Below are 22,005 nucleotides of genomic sequence, written 5' to 3'. Positions count from 1 at the left end.
TGAGCGGTTTTGTGGGGTGTAGCTACGTGCCTGCAGCAGCTGCTGTTTGAGTTTCTGGATCTCGGAGATGTTCAGTTCGCTCAGCAGGTCGTCGACCAGGCCGGGGACGGGACGGAACAGGTCGCCCTTCTTGTGCGCGAACGCACGGTTGTCCTCAGCGATGGCGTTGGCCAGCTTGCTGAAGCCGTTCTCGTAACCGCGGAGAGCGTCGTCGTTGTTGGGCTCCGTGGCGGCGTCGTCGCTGAACTTGAGCCCACCCAGAGAGATGCTGAGGGGGCTGGTGAGAGGGAGAGGACCAGAACATGAAAACATCAAGTTCACTGTTATTCTCGTAACTGTTCGTACTATATTATTTTGTCGAAGGCTTTGGCGGATGCATGAGGTGTGACTTTGGACTGTGTGTGCACCTGTGGTACATAGAGTCTCCTATGCTCATGTAGTGGGAGAGCTCTTTCCTCAGGGCGGCCTTGTGCTCGCGCTCAGTCTTGATGGTCTCCAGCGCTTCCCCTAGCTGTCGCTCTGCAATCTCCTTCAGGCGGATGGCGTCCTCCAATTGGCTGTTCAGGAACTGGGTATCCTCCTCCAGGCGACGAATCTCATGCTTCAGACCCTCAAACTCCACCTGTAGGGGCGGGACAGACAAGAATGTGTCAAAGCAGACGGGGCGGGGGCTTATATGAGAGAAATGCAAATAGGATGATGCCATACTGGTTTAAAATCAACTCATTTTGTCACCATTAAATGAGGGCTTTTAAAAGTGCAAAATTGCCTTTTTTTAATTGTCTTTTCATCTAAAATCGGATTCGGTACTGTAATTGGCCAATTAAAACTATAGCCTATAGGTCTTTGTTTTAAATTCATGCCTCTAAATTGAACAAACATAAAATCTTCATATAGGGCAGATGGAGAGTGCTAGCAGTTCCCACATAAAATTCTATTTCAAAAGGAAATGCCCTATTTGTAGATTCTTTTATATTTCGTGTCTGTTTTTACTCTTGCCATCAGCGTGAATTAAAATCAGAGTATTTGCTTTGCACCTCTGTGTCTCTCTCTCTCTCTCTCTCTCTCTGTGTCTCTGTGGTCTACGGAGAGGGAAAGCCAGCTATCAGAAACACACCGTTTAAACTGTGTTACAATCAAACATGCTCCCCCTCTCTCCGGGCGCAAATAGGTCTCCACATAAAGCCTAATCTCTTTATTACATCCGAGCGTGGTTTCTCTAATCTGAATTAAATCAGTGTATTCCAGGCCTTGTTTGGGCTGTGGCAGCACAAACTGGATAATACAGGTAGAGGTCTATGGTGTGTGAACATGGAAAACCGGGGGTTGCACATGGACTGGGATGTGTAGTAGACAGTAGCGCAATGTCTCGGTTCAGAGAGCCTGCAGCTATTGGGTTAACGGAGCCTAATGAGCAGATTCAGCTAAATGCAGCTAATGGTAGCGAGGAGGGATTCATAACGAAGCGTGAGTGGAGGAGTAGCCTGCAGAAGCGAGGGAGTACATATAAAAAAGGTGGGTTGATCTGTTCTCATTTTCCTTCCCATTCCCCATTCCGTCTCGCCCCACCCTAATCCTCTGAGCAAGGAGGCCCGTTTCTGAAGGAACATGTTCCCTTTCCTTTTCTCCTACCATCCAGCCATGCCCCACCCCTAGTCCCACTACCTCCCCCCTCTCACAGTGTGGTTGTGTTAATCCTCACCTGGGTCTGTTTGAGCATGGAGACCTGTTTCTGCAGGGAGATGTTCTCCTCCTCCAGCTCCGTGTAGTCCTGCAGCAGACGTGCCTCCCGGAACTTGTACTCCTTGATATCATCCCGCAGACTGGTCCGTTGCAGCTCCACCACTTGGCTGTTCTGTGGGAGCGAATTACAGGGACAGAGGGAGAAGAGGAGAGAGGGATGGAGAGAAAGGGACAAAAAAACAACAAATATTGTCAGCGAAACATATTTTGGGCTTTTGTGTGAGTGTTTTAAATACAGCCAATCTGCCTGGATAAGTATGTGCACCCATCTAGCCTAGCCCAGCGTGTATGCAGTGTGTGTGTGTGTGTGTGTATCCAGGTGCCAGGTTTCTCTATGGGCGTCGGGCCACGGGGTGCCTGTCTGCCAGTTCTGATGGCACCACAGCGAGAGCACCCCACTTATCTCCCAGATGGTGACAAAAGCTCTGACACAGGAAGGCACAGTCAACGAGTCAGAGATCTCTCCCTGCCCCCTCCTCCTGCAGTGACAGACTGACAGGCTCAAAGCCAACAGGATCAGATAAGCCCTGCAGAGAGGCAAGCCTGTGTCCTCACCGTCCCTCTCTGTCCCCCTGTCTGTCCTCCTCCATACCCCTTCCTCCCCCTCCAGTAGACTCGATCAACTCCCCTGACCACCACCCCTGAACCTCCCCCCGCCGTCCCCCATCATTACCCATCCCAGCCAGTCAGCCCTTATCTGACAAATGCAGGACACCTGAGTCTGACGGTTAGGCTACTTAAAAGGTTTTACAGTAAGGAGATACTCAGCAAAGGGGCGTGTGTTGCTTACTCTGAATGTACACTACCGCTCGAAAGTTTAGGGTCACTTAGAAATGTCCTTGTTTTTGAAAGAAAATCAATTTTTTTTGTCCATTAAAATAACATCAAATTGATCAGAAATACAGTGTAGACGTTGTTAATGTTGTAAATGACTATTGTAGCTGGAAACGGCTGATTTTTTTTTAATGGAATATCTACATAGGCGTACAGAGGTCCATTATCAGCAACCGTCACTCCTGTGTTCCAATGGCACGTTGCGTTAGCTAATCCAAGTTTATAATTTTAAAAGGCTAATTGATCATGAGAAAACCCTTTTGCAATTATGTTAGCACAGCTGAAAACTATGCGTGTGTGACTTTGAAAGAGAGCACGTGCAATCTGTTCTCTGTAGTTATCAGTTTTGTGCATGAATGCATTGACTTTGAGAGTGAGTTCAGCTGCGCAGTGTGCTCTCTTCTATTCTGTTATTGTGTGTGTGTATATGTGGGTGTGTATGTGGGTGTGTACGTGTGTGCAGCGTGACACATGGTCCCAAATCCTTTCAGGTGACCGAGTTGAGGTGACAAAGGAGAGTCCCTCAACACACACGTCACTCCAGTCACAGATCAGAGGGTCATTTTCCCTACGAACAGATGCTGTGTGTGTGCGTGCGTGCGTGCGTGCGTGCGTGCGAAGAGTTCAAAATGTAAATTCCCGAAAACATCTTAGTAATTTGACTCATCACTTTGACACAATCAACAAATTATACTTTTTTACTCTCCGTTTACCCATGTAATACGACTTCATGCCATTATTAGCTTAGCTTACAGATACCATTACATATTCAGAGGAAAGCAAAATCCCTGGTGAAGGAAGAACATGCTCCTCATTAGCGCTGTGTAATAATTAATCACTAAGTGCAGCGCCCGATTGATGCTGATGGTTGGGTGAAGGCTAATGAATATTCATGAGGCTGTGTGCATGTATAATGAGCATGGGCGTAGTCTAATAGTGCCCGTGTGAAAGTGATGGTGCATTAATGAATAACGCATGATTTACCGTACAAGATCAGACCTACTTTACAGCTGTTGCGCCTTCTTCACCACGCTGTCTGTGTGTTTTGACCATTTCAGTTTGTCCGTGATGTGTACGCCGAGGAACTTAAAACGTTCCATCTCTCTCCACTAATGTCCTGTCGACGTGGATAGGGGGGTGCTCCCTCTGCTGTTTCCTGAAGTCCTCGATCATCTCCTTTTGTTTTGTTGACGTTGAGTGTGAGGTTATTTTCCTGACACCACACTCGGAGGGCCTTCACCTCCTCCCTGTAGGCCGTCTCGTCGTTGTTGGTAATCAAGACTACCACTGTGGTGTCGTCTGCAAACTTGATGATTGAGTTGGAGAAGTGCATGGCCACGCAGTCATGGGTGAACAGGGAGTACAGGAGAGGGCTGAGAACGCACCCTTGAGGGGCCCCAGTGTTGAGGATCAGCGGGGTGGAGATGTTGTTTCCTACCCTCACCACCTGGGGGCGGCCTGTCAGAAAGTCCAGGACACAGTTGCACAATGACAAGTTTGGAGGGTACTATGGTGTTAAATGCTGAGCTGTAGCCCCCCGGGTGGCGCAGTGGTCTAGGGCACTGCATCGCAGTGCTAACTGCGCCACCAGTGTCTCTGGGTTCGCCCCCAGGCTCTGTCGCAGCCGGCCGCGACCGGGAGGTCCGTGGGGCGACACACAATTGGGCTAGCGTCGTCCGGGTTAGGGAGGGTTTGGCCGGTAGGGATTTCCTTGTCTCATCGCGCTCCAGCGACTCCTGTGGCGGGCCGGGCGCAGTGCGCGCTAACCAAGGGGGCCAGGTGCACGGTGTTTCCTCCGACACATTGGTGCGGCTGGCTTCCGGGTTGGAGGCGCGCTGTGTTAAAGAAGCAGTGCGGCTTGGTTGGCTTGTGCTTCGGAGGACGCATGACTTTCGACCTTCGTCTCTCCCGAGCCCGTACTGGAGTTGTAGCGATGAGACAAGATAGTAATTACTAGCGATTGGATACCACGAAAATTGGGGAGAAAAGGGGATAAAATTTATTTTAAAAATATATATAAAAAAATAAAAATAAAAAATGCTGAGCTGTAGTCAATGAACAGCATTCTCACATAGGTATTCCTCTTGTCCAGATGGGTTAGGGCAGTGTGCAGTGTGATTGCGATTCCATTGTCTGTGGACCTATTGGAGCGCTAGGCAAATTGGAGTGGGTCTAGGGTATCAGGTAGGATGGAGGTGATATGATCCTTGACTAGTCTCTCAAAGCACTTCATGATGACAGAAGTGAGTGCTACTGGGCGATAGTCGTTTAGCTCAGTTACCTTAGTTTTCTTGGGGACAGGAACAATGGTGGCCATCTTGAAGCATGTGGGGCACAGCAGAGTGGGATAGGGATTGATTGAATATGTCCGTAAACATACCAGCCAGCTAGTCTGCGCATGCTCTGAGGACGCGGCTAGGGATGCCGTCTGGGCCAGCAGCCTTGCGAGGGTTAACACGTTTAAATGTTTTACTCACGTTGGCCACGGTGAAGGAGAGCCCACAGGTTTTGGTAGCGGGCCGTGTCAGTGGCACTGTATTGTTCTCAAAGCGAGCAAAGAAGTTGTTTCATTTGTCTGGGAGCAAGACGTCGGTGTCTGCGACGGGGCTGGTTTTCTTTTTGTAATCCGTGATTGACTGTAGACCCCGCCACATACGTCTCGTGTTTTAACCATTGAATTGTGACTCTACTTTATATCTATACTGACACTTAGCTTGTTTGATTGCCTTGCGGAGGGAATAGCTACACTGTTTGTATTCGGTCATGTTTCCGGTCGCCTTGCCATGATTAAAAGCAGTGGTTCGCGCTTTCAGTTGTGCGCGAATGCTGACATCAATCCACGGTTTCTGGTTAGGGAAGGTTTTAATAGTCACCGTGCGTACAACATCACCGATGCACTTGCTAATAAACTCGCTCACCGAGTCAGCGTATACATCAATGTTGTTGCCTAAGGCTATCCGGGACATATCCCAGTCCATATCCCTGTAGCTAAACTATTACCTAGAGTCTAGACTTACTGGACAGTGCACTTAAACTTTTGTGTTTTTCACTTTTCTGGTTTTCAATCCTCCTTTCAATACTGATTAATAAACTTACTGTAGATGGTAGGCAACACTTATAAAGACATTTTGAGGCTAATAAGTAACTTAAGGGTTAGGCTCTATAATATAATGACCATAATGAGGAAAGTTGAATATGTAGAAGGTCTTTTGCCTGCTTATCTGTTCTTGTAAATTACATGACCTATGTGCTCAAATCAGGACTTAAGCCCCATACAAGACATTCTGACATTTAGTTGAACCACATCAACAACATCCAGCAATGTAATTCACCTTCCCCCTACCTATTTAGCAGTGACACCAGTGACACGTTTCTCAGAAACCTAATTTGGTCAGCTGCAGGACTGCATTTTTCTGCACGCAGGGTTGAAATAAGGCCATTTTAATGGCAATGACCTACTTCTGGATTTAAGAGCACTTTCAATGGAGAGAGTTTAAGAGTAGAGTCCAGGAGTAGGATACATCCATGTTAACGCCATTGAGGTCTGCGCAACTGCCATGGAGTGTTTCAATTTGTCAAGGATAGACAAAATAGCCAGGTGGTCTCTTCAGGCCCAGGCCCAGGCCCCAGGCCCCAGGCCCCAGGGTCAGTTGCCTCAGCTGGAGGGTCAGTGCTGTCTGGCCTTAAAGCGGCAATCAGCAGTAGAAACAATAACAAAGTGAACTCCCCGCCCCAGTTTTAGTAAAAAGCTGAGGGATAAGGCTGGGGAAATATAAGAACTCTCAAATTCATAGACCGAGCTAGAGATGCAAGGACTGACCATCCATATGTCAAAATTATAGTTTAAACCGTGTTTTCAGGAAATATGGTGTTTGTTTAAATTCACTTTGTTTTACTCCGATATTTGTAAACAATCTTATATTTTGGGTTCTAATGATGTACGACAGTTGAACTAAGCTCATGAGGCATTTAAATACATAAAAATACATAGTTTTTCCCAATTCCTGACATTTAATCCCAGTAAAAATGCTTAGGTCAGTCAGGATCACCACTTTATTTTAAGGATGTGAAATATCAGAATAATAGTAGAGAGAATCATTTATTTCAGCTTTTAGTTCTTTCATCACATTCCCAGTGGGTCAGAAGTTTGCATACACTCAATTAGTATTTGGTAGCATTGCCTTTAAAATGTTTAACTTGGCTCAAACGTTTGAGATAGCTTTCCACAAGCTTCCCACAATAAGTTGGGTGAATTTTGGCCCATTCTTCCTGACAGAGCTGGTGTAACTGAGTCAGGTTTGTAGGCCTCCTTGCTCACACACGCTTTTTCAGTTATGCCCACACATTTTCTATGGGATTGAGGTCAGGGCTTTGTGATGGCCACTCCAATACCTTGACTTTGTTGTCCTTAAGCCATTTTGCCACAACTTTTTAAGTTTGCTTGTGGTCATTGTCCATTTGGAAGACCCATTTGCGACCAAGCTTTAACTTCCTGACTGATGTCTTGAGATATTGCTTCAATATATCCACATCCTTTACCTACCTCATGATGCCATCTATTTTGTGAAGTGCACCAGTCCCTCCTGCAGCAAAGCACCCAAACAACATGATGCTTCCACCCCGTGCTTCACGTTTGGGATGGTGTTCTTCGGCTTGCATGCCTCCCCTTTTTTCCTCCAAACATAACGATGGTCATTATGGCCAAATAGTTATATTTTTGTTTCATCAGACCAGAGGACATTTCTACAAAAAGTACAATCTTTGTCCCCATGTGCAGTTGCAAACCGTAGTCTGGCTTTTTTATGGTGGTTTTGGAGCAGTGGCTTCTTCCATGATGAGCGGCCTTTCAGGTTATGTCAATATAGGACTTGTTTTACTGTGGAAATAGGTACCTGTTTCCTCCAACATCTTCACATGGTCCTTTACTGTTGTTCTGGGATTGATTTGCAGTTTTCGCACCAAAGTATGTTAATCTCTAGGTGACAGAACGTATCTTCTTCCTGAGCAGTATGACAGCTACGTGGTCCCATTGTGTTTATACTTGCGTACCTTTGCTTGTACAGGTGAACGTGGTACCTTCAGGCGTTTGGAAATTGCTCCCAAGGATGAACCAGACTTGTGGAGGTCTCCAATTTTTTTTCCTGAGGTCTTGGCTGATTTCTTTTGATTCTCCCATGATGTCAAGCAAAGAGGCACTGAGTTTGAAGGTTTGAAATACATCCACAGCCTTGAAATACATCCACAGGTACACCTCCAATTGACTCAAATGATGTCCATTAGCCTATACAAAGCTTCATTGTCTGAACATTTCCAAGCTGTTTAGAGGCACAGTCAACTTAGTGTATGTAAACTTCTGGAATTGTGATACAGTGAAGTATAAGTTAAATAATCTGTCTGTAAACAATTGTTGGAAAAATGACTTGTCATGCACAGAGTAGTTGTCCTAACCTACTTGCCCAAACTATAGTTTGCTAACAAGAAATTTGTGGAGTGGTTGAAAAACGAGATTTAATGACTCCAACCTAAGTGTATGTAAACTTCCGTAAACTGTATACATTATATTCTTCAAGACTCAATGGGTATATAGCATTAATTTATTTAAAAAAAATGTTATGTAGCAACTGCTGATTGCTCCTTTAATGAATAACAACCAACATACAAAGTGATTAAGAGGCTCCTCAAACTGATTAGGATGCAAACGAGAATTTTGACCTTTGACACTGCTTTCCGTAAAAGCCCACTCTGCCATCGACCTCACTGGCCACACAGAGGTCCTCAGAGACTGCCTGACAGAAAAGATGAGCTGTAGTTGCACAGTGGGGGTTAAGGTGGCTGTGTGCATGCCTGCCTGCCATAAAACTTGAATAACATTTACTCAGGCGAATGACGGAGCTCTCCCCTGGGGGTGTTAGTGATAGGGGCACAGGGGGTAGGAGATGGGGGGGGGGGGTCTGGTTTTATTTATGTTTGACGTGCCACCTTTAAGGACCCTGTCAATGGGAGGTCTCTGATTAGCATGAACAGATGTATGGTTTATGAAGCCCCCCCTGCCTACTGCCACTATAGGGACACACCAGCTGCCTCACTAAACACTCAAACCCACCTGACCAGGGAGTGTGTGTGCTTGGCTAATGCTTCAGATCATTCATGTTAATGTGTGTGTAAGTAGGAGCATGTCGCGGTGTGTTAGATTACGCCTAGTGTGCAGTATACTGTATGTGTGCAGGACATTTGAGTACTATTGAAAAGTCCTTGACTGGTCTAATCCTCTCTCTGTAGGGGATGCAGTGAGTGCCGCTGTAAAAGACATGGAAGCACTAGCTCAGTCGATTCTAGAGGTCAGCTCCTTCCTCTGAGCTGATTCGGTCATACTGGAACTATACTCAACACTTCACTTTCTCCAGCTCCCAATTTCACAACTGAAACTGCCTTTTACAGCATACTGAGTCTTAACCAGCTTAGGGCTCAGCAAAGCTTTGAGTTGACGCCTAAAGGGTTTGAGCTTAACAGTGCTGTCGATTAGGTAGGCTTTGAAACTGTGGTTAGACCCTGGGTTGGTCTTAATACTACGGGATATCTGGAGTGTGTTTCTGTGAAATACCACATTTACCATTTCCCTTCCCTGGAAAGAAAAGAAGGGACGATCCCAGATGGCACGAGACGGGATTACTGATATGACGGCGCTGCCTGGCTTAATTTCACTGGCTGGCTTAATTTCGCACCCCCCCCCCCCCCTCTCCTCTCGGTGGATCCCTTTTAGAGGCTGCGTATCATATCAAACAGTCACCCTTGAGTTCTCTTTCCAGGTCAAACAGGAACTCTATTAGATCTATCTATCACACGGACAGGAGCAGCCTTGTCCAGCTCCGTTTACAGACAGAGATTGTCCAGAGACACTGTGCTGCTCAGAGATGTAGAAAACGTAGAGAAGCCTGTAGAGCAAAATGAGGAAAATTGAAATGTCCCTGAGACATGATTCAGCCCAGCACAGCTCTTCTACCCCCGGGATGAGAGACGAGGACGAAGGGAATCCGACATACCATCTCACAACCCCCACCACACACATACTGTACAGAGACAATTCTATGGGAATACTGTAGGTCTGAAATCTTGCTGTATTGTCAGAATCTGGGTGAAAATAGATATTATTTTATCCCGCTTGTTGCTGGGAGTGATTTTACATTCTATTCAACACCCCAGGCACCGTGACTGGGACAAACACACTCAAGGTCACGTTCAAAGCTTTGAAAAAAATGCTAAAAGATCAGATCTCTAGTCTTCCCTTTGTGTGTGGTTGTGTTTGTGTGTAAGTCTAGAGGGGTGATATAGAGCATGCATGCATGTGAATGAGTGTTTCTGTGTGTGTCCGGGGGTCATAAATGTGTGATGTACAGTATGTGCATTAGTGTGAGTGTGTGTCTGTCTGTATCTGTATGTGTGTGTGTGTGTGTATGTGTGTGTGTACTGGAGTGTGAACTGTAGTACGTTGGCGCATGCCTGCCAGCTGTTGTACAGACTGACTACCAGCCTATCGATCCAACTTGAACAACCACTTTGGTGTTACTGGACGTGGTGCCAGCGTAAAGCCCCGGCCCTTTAAATCAGATACGAAAAGACAAATATCATTACGAATCAATGGCAGATCTTTTAAATGTGTTTAAGAGAGCCATGCTTTAGTGACTATAAATAGCCATCAATCTGAGAGACATACGGAACTGGGAAGGGTGGGGGATGGGGGCAGGGCGAGGTGCGATGGGCGGGGTGGGAAGATTACCCAGGGAACATCTGGAGGGCTTAGTGCCCCTGGTTTCACACCTGCTCTGGGCAGACGGGGAAGGTTGGCTCCCCGTAAACGGATCTAACACCACAAAGTCAATGTCACAGTAGAAACTGTACATGTCATTTTACCTCAGCCCTCTTTCATTCTAACTCTCTCCTTTCTCCTCCTCCCTCCTTCCTTCCCATTACCCATTTCTCCCCTTCTCTCTCTCGCTCGCTCTAATTCTCTATCCCTTCCCACTCGACCCCTATTTTCTTCCCTCTTTTTTTGTCTCTCTCCCTCCCTCCCTTCCTCCTGCTGCTCTCCCCATCACAATACAGGAGGAGATCATTCATGTTAGAATACACCTTTATTATATTGGGCTTATGCCAGCTAATATTTAGGGGGAAGAAAAAACCACTGCCCATATCATCATTCTACAACCATTCACCATCTCCTTCAAAGAGCTACTCCTCTATTATGAAAACCCCACAACCCTACCTCTGGCATTCTAGAACATCCATTCTTGCCCTTGAGCATTTTCCAGATCTTTTTTTCTCCTTCCCTCGTTCCGTCTGGTCTATAATCCAGCTAGTTCAAGAGTTATAATTGAGCTTGTCAAATTAAAAAAAGGGGCAGCTTAACGTCTGAGAGTGTCAAATGACACCGTGTCAAATGAGGCGGAAAAAACAACCATATTTCATGTCTGAATGACCAGCTCATTACTCTGATTGGCTAAGCCAGAGCTCACTAATGTAATGTGTAAGGGGGAGAAAAAAATGGAACGTTACTGGTCAGACAGTTATACATGGGAGCAGTGCAGGCTACACGACTACACTGTCTATCCCTGTCCTCTACTGTGTGTCTGTCAGGGGATTTCTGATACCATGTCTGAGCAGACACTAAACAGTGTAGTGATAACGAATCCGTCTTTGTCTGACTGTGAGTGAATTAGTTAAGTTCTTGAGCGGCTCACTATGGGAATTCTGTGAGTGTTGAAAAGAGCGCGGGAGGCAGCACAGATTCAGGCTGTGACAGGAGAGCTTGAGTCTAATGGAGTCACGGTCATTACCGCACCCATTGTATGGCTTTTAATCCTGTACTGTAGCTCGCACCGTGGCATAGAAGTGTGGCGTATCACTGCCCAAGGCTCTCAGTCACTGGCTGGGTGTCTGTGGGCCTCGTAGACGGCAGACGCTTTTATATGTGACGTGTGAACGCCGTGGTATGTTAAACAGGATCAACGGAAAGAGAGGGGGAGGGAGGAGGCTACAGGATGGAGAATGCTTAGGACATCTCAGACAGTCAATCATAGACAGCTGCCCTTTTAGATGTGTTATAGGTCTGAGTAGTGTATAGGCTTTTGCTAGCAATAGGTTCACCGTGATGGATGATTATTGAGCACGGTAGGTCATTGAGGTGCAGTGGGGTCATTACCTCTTGAAAACGAGCTCGCCTTTTGAACCTGTCTGACAATTACTTATCACATAAAAGACCCTCTGCATCCGATGGCAGACGGGTACTGTATCAAGACTTGTTTATGTTGTCTAGACTGCCACTTTGTAATAATAATTCATAATTGGCCCATGTAATAATTGGCCCACGGGGAATACAGTTGATTGAATTAAATTGATTTCTGAAAGCTCCCATCGTTCACCTATATTTCCAAATCTCTCATAGAGACAAAAGGTCAACAATCACAAGGCGACCCAACTCTGTCTATGGAGTCACATGACAGATCAACTGACAGAGGTTTGGGAGAAAACCATCCCCTTGGCTAAATCAGGGCTGCCAAGCATATGCCAGAAAAAGAAACAAACACATATTTCAGAGTCTCTGTTTTCTCCTCCTAACGGATTTTCTTCTCCTCTTTCCACCCTCTCCCTTTCTCCCTCCGTCCTTAGCTGCCTAATTTGAAAACCCAGCTGACAAAGGGTTCTTTCAGAGTCCTCAGTCCCATCACAATGCCAGCCTCAGTGCCCTGGCTCCCACCCGCTGCCCGCCTTCTGCTGGCTACCTCTGCCCATAAAGTGGCAGTGGATGGGTGTCATTAGCTCCTATACATAGTGAGATATACACTCCAACTCCCTCCATCTAGGCAATTAGCCCTGGCCACCCACCATGCCACTGCACCAGTGTGTGTGTGTGTGTGTGCGTGCGTGCGTGCGTGCATGTGTGTGTGTGTGTGTGTGTCTGCATTCACAATGAGGTTGGCAACTGCAGGCAGACAGAGCCACACACAAGGGAACCAGTCGAGCTCCGGTAACAGCACTAAACTGAAGACTGGCTCACAGCATTAATATGGTGCTAAAATCCATATTCACAGAGAAAGAGTGATGTACAGTTGACGTCGGAAGTTTACATATACCTTGGCCAAATACATTTAAACTCAGTTTTTCACAATTCCTGACGTTTAATCCTACTAAAAATTCCCTTTTAGGTCAGTTAGGATCACCACTTTATTGTAAGAATGTGAAATGTCAGAATAATAGTGGAGAGAATGTCAGCTTTTATTTCTTTCATCACATTCCCAGTGGGTCAGAAGTTTACATACACTCAATTAGTATTTGGTAGCATTGTCTTTAAATTGTTTAACTTTGGTCAAACGTTTGAGGTAGCCTTCCACAAGCTTCCCACAATAAGTTGGCTGAATTATGGCCCATTCCTCCTGACAGAGATGGTCAGGATTGTAGGCCTCCTTGCTCACACACGCTTTTTCAGTTCTGCCCACACATTTTCTATAGGATTGAGGTCAGGGCTTTGTGATGGCCACTCCAATACCTTGACTTTGTTGTCCGTAAGCCATTTTGCCACAACTTTGGAAGCATGCTTGGGGTCATTGTCCATTTGGAAGACCCATTTGCAACCAAGCTTTAACTTCCTGACTGATGTCTTGAGACGTTGCTTCAATATATCCACATAATTTTCCAGCCTCATGATGCCATCTATTTTGTGAAGTGCACCAGTCCCTCCTGCAGCAAAGCACCCTCACAACATGATGCTGCCACCATCGTGCTTCACAGTTGGGATGGTGTTCTTCGGCTTGCATGCATCCCCCTTTTTCCTCCAAACATAACGATGGTCATTATGGCCAAATAGTTATATTTTTGTTTCAATAGACCAGAGGACATTTCTCCAAAAAGTACAATCTTTGTCCCCATGTGCAGTTGCACAACGTAGTCTGGCTTTTTTTATAGCGGTTTTGGAGCAGTGGCTTCTGCCTTGCTGAGCGGCCGTTCAGGTTATGTTGATATAGAACTCGTTTTACTGTGGATATAGATACTTTTGTACCTGTTTCCTCCAGAATCTTCACAAGGTCCTTTGCTGTTGTTCTGGGATTGATTTGCACCTTTCACACCAAAGTGCGTTCATCTCTAGGAGACAGAACGCGTCTCCTTCCTGGGCGGTACAACAGCTGTGTGGTTTATACTTGCGTACTATTGTTTGTACAGATGAACGTGGTACCTTCAGGAGTTTGGAAATTGCTCCTTGGCAGAGGTCTTGGCAGATTTCTTTTGATTTCTTCCATGATGTCAAGCAAAGAGGCACTGAGTTTGAAGGTAGGCCTTGAAATACATCCACAGGTACACCTCCAATTGACTCAAATTAGCCTATCAGAAGCTTCAAAGCCATAGCATAATTTTCGGCAATTTTGCAAGCTGTTTAAAGGCACAGTCAACTTAGTGTATGTAAACTTCTGACCCACTGGAATTGTGATGCAGTGAATTATAAGTGAAATAACCTGTCTGTAAACAATTGTTGGAAAAATTGCTTGTGTCATGCACAAAATATATGTCCTAACCGACTTGCCAAAACTATAGTTTGTTAACAAGAAATTTGTGGAGTGGTTGAAAAATGAGTTTTAATGACTCCAAACTAAGTCCATGTAAACTTCCGACTTCAACTGTAAGTGCAAGTATGTAGGTAATACTGATACTCTTCCGTTACTGCAGACGAGACACAGCCTAAGTCAAACATAAGCTATGTTTGGAGAAAGACATCTGGCTTCCATAAAGCCAATCTTAAGACTTGTTTCAGTCGCCAGAGCCAAGTAGCAACTGGCCCATTTCCTAGAGCCTGACGAAAATTGTTAGTACTTGATTTTTTTTTGCGATAATATCTATAAGAAACGCCAGACTGAAAGCAAAGTGTGAGGATTTGATTCCCTTGCCGCAGACTTCTTTCCAAACTGACGGGCTGTCAAACTCCCTTAGACAGGGAGGCCTTCAGACCCTCTCCCCTCCCAGAACCGGAGTAATCGCTAACTTGAGCAGCAAAACGCTGTCGCAGAGCTTAACTAAATCTGATGAGTCCCAACATGGAGGGATTTGGGGAGAGGGGTTAAAAAAGGAAGGGAGAGAGTAAGCGGGAGAGAGGTTGGGAGAGAAAGAGGGGGAGACAGAGGGCGAGAGATAGAAAGCGCTCACAGCATTCTTTAATGATTTTCTGTTAACAAAATAAAGCCCTGAGAAATTAATTTGTTTTGATGAAATAAATTTGACAGGAGAAGGAGACACAGGAACAGTGTTAAGGCTTATGGCGGTGAGGTACCGCTCTATCGTCTTGCCCTTCTTGTAATCTACTGTATATACCTTATCCTCGCCCTGATCAGCAGCCGGTGTCAGAAATCCCTCATTATTTCACCCTTAATACCTACTACTAAGAGAACAGCCCTTCAGATCAAACAATCTAGAAGTGAGAGCCCCTCTCTTTCATTCCCTCCCTCTCTCCTTCGGTCTCTCCCTCTCTTTCTGTCTCCCTCTCTTTCTGTCAGACAGCCGGGCTCAAAGCTAACCACCTCCCCAAGAGGGGCCAGGCCCCCTTTCAACATGCCGGCCCCTCTCGTTATTTCAATCTCTTCACTGCTGGCTCAGCCCAGACACACACACATACGCACGCACGCACACACATACACGCAGCCCCCGCTAATGAGGCTAATTAGGCCTGAATGTAAATGACATTTAAAAACAAAAGAGAGCACAGGCGATACAGGATGCTGTTATGATGATTGGGGATGTATGACCTGATGTCTCTGAGACAATGTGGGTGTGTATGTGTGTTAGTGGGGCAGTGTGCGAGGGGGATGTCGCTGAGACAATGTAGGTGTATGTGTGTTAGTGGGGCAGTGTGTGAGGGGGATGTCGCTGAGACAATGTAGGTGTATGTGTGTTAGTGGGGCAGTGTTCGAGGGGATGCGAGTGGTGTGTGGCATCTCACTGGCTCTTATCTGGCCCATAGCGGACAAGAGGGCAGGCGGGTGGCACGGCTGGCGCTCTCAAGCCAGGGAAGGATGCCAGATCTGATGTGAGACGAGAGGCACGCCAGTGACGCCAGAGGCTGGCCGATGGGCACTGCTGATAATCTCAGGACCTAGTGCCTGTACTCTGTGTAATGTGCTCTGTGTAATGTGCACTAGTGCCACAGCATTCTTGCATTACTAATGCAACAATTAACCTGTAACCATAATATGTGCATAATGCGTGATATGCCTAGTTTGCCTATAGTAGAAGTTTTACTCAACTATGATCTGCCTTTCGCAATAAGCATTTTTTGGGGGGGGGGGGGGGGGGATCAGCTTCAATATTGCAATTAGCTTGTGGCTTCTATCAATGTAATTGTCTGCATCATTTCCAACACCCCATATATTTAAAAATATATATATTTTCCTTTATTATTTTCCCCTAACCCTACCACCCCTCCCCTAGTTGGAGTAAACTAATGGACAACAACACGAGTTTAAATGACTCCAACCTAAGTGTATGTAAACTTCCGACTTCAACTGTATGTAACATTCTATTGGTTGCAAGAGTTTTGTATAATAACTTACATAGAAAAACTGTACGTTTTGAATCGATGTGCCATGGAATAGTTAAAAACGAAAATCTCTTCCCAACTATTTTGCAATCTGTACGGCGCAGCTGTCAATTCTTTGGTCCTTAAATGAAACTGGTACGCTTTTTTACGTATCACTAATTGTCTTTAACCGAGAAGCAGTTGTTAACCCTTTCCCTTCATCACGCCACAGCAGAGACAGGCCGTTAAGATTCCCCTGCTCTCTCCTTCTCGCCCAGATCCCCAGGGCTGCAGAGACAGGACCACATCAGTACGACAGCTATTATGGCGCTCGTTCAATCAGCCGGACCTGTGCCAGTTCAGCACAGGGGCTGAAACTATCAGGGTGTGATTAGTCCTGCCTGAACATGCCAAGCAGAGTTCAACCGCTAGCACTGGAGTCAGGCAAGTCTGGAACTGTAGTCTAGTAGCCACAGGCAGGGTATAAATAAACAATATCTGAATGTATAGCACATTTGTATGGGTGTGTACATTGCGCAAGTGTCGCCAAGTATAGATAATTGGGAAAGCTTCAATGCTAGTACGGGCACATACATATCTGCGAAGTCGAAGGTGTGTGTGTGGGTGTGTGTGTGTGTGTGTGTATCAGCAATTGTGTGGTTGAGAATGTGCAAGTGTCATTTTTATTTACATACATGCACATATAATAGTCGACAATAGGATCTGATCTCATATACCCAGTCTATACCTATTATCAAATCGAATCACAAATGGTAAAAAAAAATAACATTTCACATCATTTAGCAGATGCTCTCATCCAGAGCAACTTACAGTAGTGAGTGCATACATTTTCCTCATACTGGTCCCCTGTGGGAATTGAACCCACAACCCTGGCAATGCAAGCGCCATGCGCTACAAATCCAGTAACGGGTAGTTAACTAGAATCTAGATCAAATCAAGATAGGATTACAATGTGTCTTTTGTGAATATAGTCTACACCTGTCCAGAAAATATAACCGTATGTATTTTAATACCAGGTGGGGTATTAGTCTGTATGCAAACTCGTATCTATAGTAGGATGTGGCAACTGAATCTGTTCTATCTCCCGCTTTTTTTCTCTCATCTTACCTCTCTCATCTCCTGGGCGATGGAGGCCAGGCGTTCGTTCTCTGACTGGGTGTTGGTGAGGACATTACGGGCCTGGCGGAGCTCCGTCTGCAGCTCCAGGACCCGCTGCTCGTAATAGGCCTCCTTACACACCGCCTCCTGGATCAGAGACTCCTCCCTGCTCTCCCCGTCTGCAGCCACCTTCTTATGGTTGGAGTAGGCTTGTCCAAACGCCTGGAGAGAGAGAGAGAGAGAAACAGGAAGGGAGACAGGTTAAGTTTTGGTAAATGCAGTGGAAAGGCGACTGTAGGCAGATGTTTGAGAAGAGCACGTGCACGCGAACACTATTTCAGAGAGTTCCAGCGACGTAGGATTTACTCAGCTGATCTCCTGAGCTACTTTTCCCATTTGGAATGTCATCCATTTTTGAAATGAGCCCACTTGTTCAGCTGAGGTTCAGCTGGGGACAGAACCAGTGAAACAGAACAGAGAGGAGGAGAGTGCTGTCCCAAAAAACTCTCCCTCCTAAAAGAGTATATCCTGGACAAATAACCCCTCAGTCATAACAGTTTCCACCTGGATGCCATCATCCTCCTCTAACACCTCTATTCCTCCCTCCATCATCCCCCTCTCTTGCCCCTACCGACTCGCTCTTCTCCCCCACCCTCTCTACCCATAGGACGCTAGTCCATGCTGCACATGCTCAACCAGAGACCAAGCAGAAGGCAGCTCAAACAAATAGGAACAAATCCAAGTAAAACAGAAGACAGGCTAGATAGGAAACCTCCTGGACAAACACTGTCCCTCTCTGATTTTAGAATATAGTCCAATGCTCTTAAGATCATTTATGAATACAGACCGATAAAATCATCCAAATTCCCCAGATTGACAGCAGTTTAGAAAGGGAAGATGTCTCTACTACCACAGGCCAGGGACACACGAGAGTGTGACAGTGAGAGAGGGCTTGTATTCTCTGATCCCTTTTTGTCTCTTTGCTGCTATAATGGCCTTTAGTCAATAACGGTGTGTTTCACTTCACTATTAATTGTTCTTCTGTCGGGACTTTGACCCTAATTTCTTAATGGACCATGAGGCAGCCCTATCACAGTGCCTGTTCAGAAATGTCTGGCCACACAGAGAGACTCTAGGTTTCTCTCTCCCTCTCGCTCAGAATAATCACCCTCTGATTACAGATTTAATTTCCAATCCCCAGTGATCCATTTGATGGAGATATTAATTTCTCATTTTGTCTCTCAGATGGACTACAATCCCTACGTCTGGATTCACCTGAGGTTATCAGACATCTGACCTTGCTTTTAGCTCATCTCACTCCCTCTCTAACCCTGACACACTCTGCAGTACACACTCTACAGTACACACTATAAAGTACACATGCACGTGACTGTGGCCGGATTAACTCGTTTTACTGCGTTTCAACATAATCCCAGTAATTCCTTCCTTTAGAGCAGGGGTATTCAACTCTTACCCTACAAGGTCTGGAGCCTGCTGTCCCTGTTTAGAGGGGAAGAATAAAAAAAAAAAACGCAGTTGAGTTTGAGGGCTTTAGAGAATAAAGGAAATCTGCACTTTAAAATTACATTTGCGAAATTGAACTAGTTACAGACGGAGCTCAAATAAAAAAATCCGGTGCAGAAACAGTTCAGTGGGTTACAGCCAGGCATGAAAATGACATCGTGTCTCGCGCATGATGGACATCTCACATGATGGGGAAAGATATAGAGACGGCAGGAAAGCAGATAGCATAAACGCGATCAGATAAACATTCCAGCTGAGAACCACAGTATGCTTTCACTGGGAGCCTGGAATGGCTCTAGAATGGTTGGATTGGTTCTGGCTGTAGCATGGGAAAAGGAGTCAAGGATCTCAGGCCACCGAGAGTACACCAATCTACACACAGGCTCGCACCGCAGAGCATTGGCTAACGCACTCACCCACAGGTCTGGAGAGCCGTACGGCGTTGAAGAATGTAAACATAGGACTCGTGGAGCTTGAGGGCTCATACGAACATGTCCCTACATGCCCCTCTGCAGGCCAGCACTGTGTTCGGGTTCCCAAACAGACTCTACACTGCGCCCAGAGACCTTGGGATACCATAACGGGTGATAAATGACCAAGCTTGTACTACGTCGACAAACGGTATCCGCACGCGTTGAGTGCAATCACACACCACGTGAGCCTCAAAACGAGCCCCCGTCCACCCAAAGCTCAACCCACCAAAACAACCGCATCCCCTCTTTGATTAAATCGTCATTAAGAGAAGGGATTAACCCAATCAGAAAGTATGGGAATCCTATCACTATAATCTGGATTGTAGGGGGGGGCTCTGACTTTATCAATCTAATCTAGGGGGCACGGGCAGGCAGGCTTCAAATGGGAGGCACCGAGCCGAAATCTGCTGACCCAAGCCCCTTAATCTCATCCCCTATGCGTGAGGTAACGTTTGGGGGATGGGGAGTGCAAACTATCCATAAACTTAATGCGGCACCCCTGACACACCATATGTTAACTGTGAGAGGATGTTAGTGAGAATTAGCATATTGCGATATGGCTAATAATAGGGGAATTCATGATAACATACATACAGTTGAAGTCGGAAGTTTACATACACTTAGGTTGGCGTCCATAAAACTCGTTTTTCAACCACTCCACAAATTTCTTGTTAACAAACTATAGTTTTGGTAAATCTACTTTGTGCATGACACAGATAATTTTTCCAACAATTGTTTACAGACAGATTATTTCACTTATATTTCACTGTATCACAATTCCAGTGGGTCAGAAGTTTACATACACTAAATTGACTGTGCCTTTAAACAGCTTGGAAAAATCTTTAGAAGCTTCTGATAGGCTAATTGACATAATTTGAGTCAAATGGAGGTGTACCTGTGGATGTATTTCAAGGACTACCTTCAAACTCAGTGCCTCTTTGCTTGACATCATGGTAAAACCAAAAGAAATAAGTCAAGACCTCAACAACAAAACATTGTAGACCTCCACAAGTCTGGTTCATCCTTGGGAGCAATTTCCAAACACCTGAAGGTACCACGTTCATCTGTACAAACAATAGTACACAAGTATAAACACCATGGGACCACGCAGCCATCATACCACTCAGGAAGGAGAGGCGTTCTGTCTCATAGAGATGAACGCACTTTGGTGCGAAAAGTGCAAATCAATCCCAGGACAACAGCAAAGGACCTTGTGAAGATGCTGGTGGAAACAGGTACAAAAGTATCTATATCCACAGTAAAACAAGTCCTATATCGACATAACCTGAAAGGCCGCTCAGCAAGGAAGAAACCACTGCTCCAAAACCACCATAAAAAAGCCAGACTACAGTTTGCAACTGCACATGGGGACAAAGATCGTACTTTTTTGAGAAATGTCCTCTGGTCTGATGAAACAAAAATAGAACTGTTTGGCCATAATGATCATCGTTATGTTTGGAGGAAAAAGGGGGAGGCTTGCAAGCCGAAGAACAACATCCCAACCATGAAGCACAGGGGTGGCAGCATCATGTTGTGGGGGTGCTTTGTTTCAGGAGGGATTGGTGCACTTCACAAAATAGATGGTATCATGAGGATGGAAAATTCTGTGGATATATTTAAGAAACATCTCAAGACATCAGGAACTTAAAGCTTGGTCACAAATGGGTCTTCCAAATGGACAATGACCTGGCATACTGGCAATGGCATACTTCCAAAGTTGTGGCAAAATGGTTTAAGGACAACAAAGTCAAGGTATTGGAGTGGCCATCACAAAGCCCTGACCTCAATCCTATAGAAAAGTTGTGGCCAAAACTGAAAAAGCCTGTGCGAGCAAGGAGGCCTAAAAACCTGACTCAGTTACACCAGCTCTGTCAGGAGGAATGGGACGAAATTCATCCAACTTATGGTGGGAAGCTTGTGGAAGTCTACCTGAAATGTTTGACCCAAGTTAAACAATTTAAAGGCAATGCTACCAAATACTAATTGAGTGTATGAAAACTTCTCACCCACTAGGAATGTGATGAAAGAAATAAAAACTGAAATAAATCATTCTCTCTACTATTATTCTGACATTTCACATTCTTAAAATAAAGTGGTGATCCTAACTGACCTAAAACAAGGAATTTTTTTCTCGGATTAAATGTCAGGAATTGTCAAAAACTGAGTTTAATATATTTGGCTAAGGTGTATGTAAACTCCCGACTTCAACTATATGTAGGTAAGGAAGGTGACAGCTGACTTTAAGAGAATGAATCAGTCGGATATTTGTGGTAACTCAGAAACGAGCTACAAGCTTTAGCATGTTGAAAGGGAATAGGAGAAGACAGAACCCACTGGAGATTTGGCCCTATGAAGTCAACAAGGTCTGATTCCAAATGAGCCCATATATTATGGGATGGATCTAACCAGACTTCCTGCTGGGTTCTGATCCCTATGGGCCCCCAGGCAGACAGCAAAGCACATCACAGTTAAATTCATCGTCATGTGATGTTCCGGGGAGGGGGAGGATGTAGTGTCATCTCTGATCTTCCTCTCTCTCTCTGTCTGCTTCTCTCTCTCGCTCTCTCAATTTTTCAATTCAATTCAATTTAAGGGCTTTTTTGGCATGGGAAATGCATGTTTATATTGCCAAAGCTAGTGAAATAAATAATAAACAAAAGTAAAATAAACAATAAAATATTCACTTTAAACATTACACTTCCGGAAATTCCAAAAGAATAAAGATATTTCAAATGTCATATTATGTACAGTATCTATACA

At 45.4% G+C, this 22,005-nt stretch overlaps 1 protein-coding gene across 1 annotated transcript in view; it reads right to left on the bottom strand.

The window, feature by feature from the left end:
• Positions 1 to 22,005, bottom strand: part of LOC129830417 (protein bicaudal D homolog 2-like) — a 73,886-nt gene that overhangs the window by 32,354 nt on the left and 19,527 nt on the right. Inside the window, exons 2-5 of the mRNA XM_055892979.1 lie at positions 17,258 to 17,470; positions 1,703 to 1,855; positions 408 to 622; positions 31 to 277 (exon numbers count right to left, since the gene is read on the bottom strand). Of these exons, the coding sequence (XP_055748954.1) occupies positions 31 to 277; positions 408 to 622; positions 1,703 to 1,855; positions 17,258 to 17,470 (828 nt within the window). The remainder of the gene's footprint in view (positions 1 to 30; positions 278 to 407; positions 623 to 1,702; positions 1,856 to 17,257; positions 17,471 to 22,005) is intronic.

This window comes from Salvelinus fontinalis, chromosome 31 (assembly GCF_029448725.1).
Source record: "Salvelinus fontinalis isolate EN_2023a chromosome 31, ASM2944872v1, whole genome shotgun sequence".
NCBI classification, from domain to species: Eukaryota; Metazoa; Chordata; class Actinopteri; order Salmoniformes; family Salmonidae; genus Salvelinus; species Salvelinus fontinalis.
This window is presented reverse-complemented; position numbering and strand designations above follow the sequence as displayed.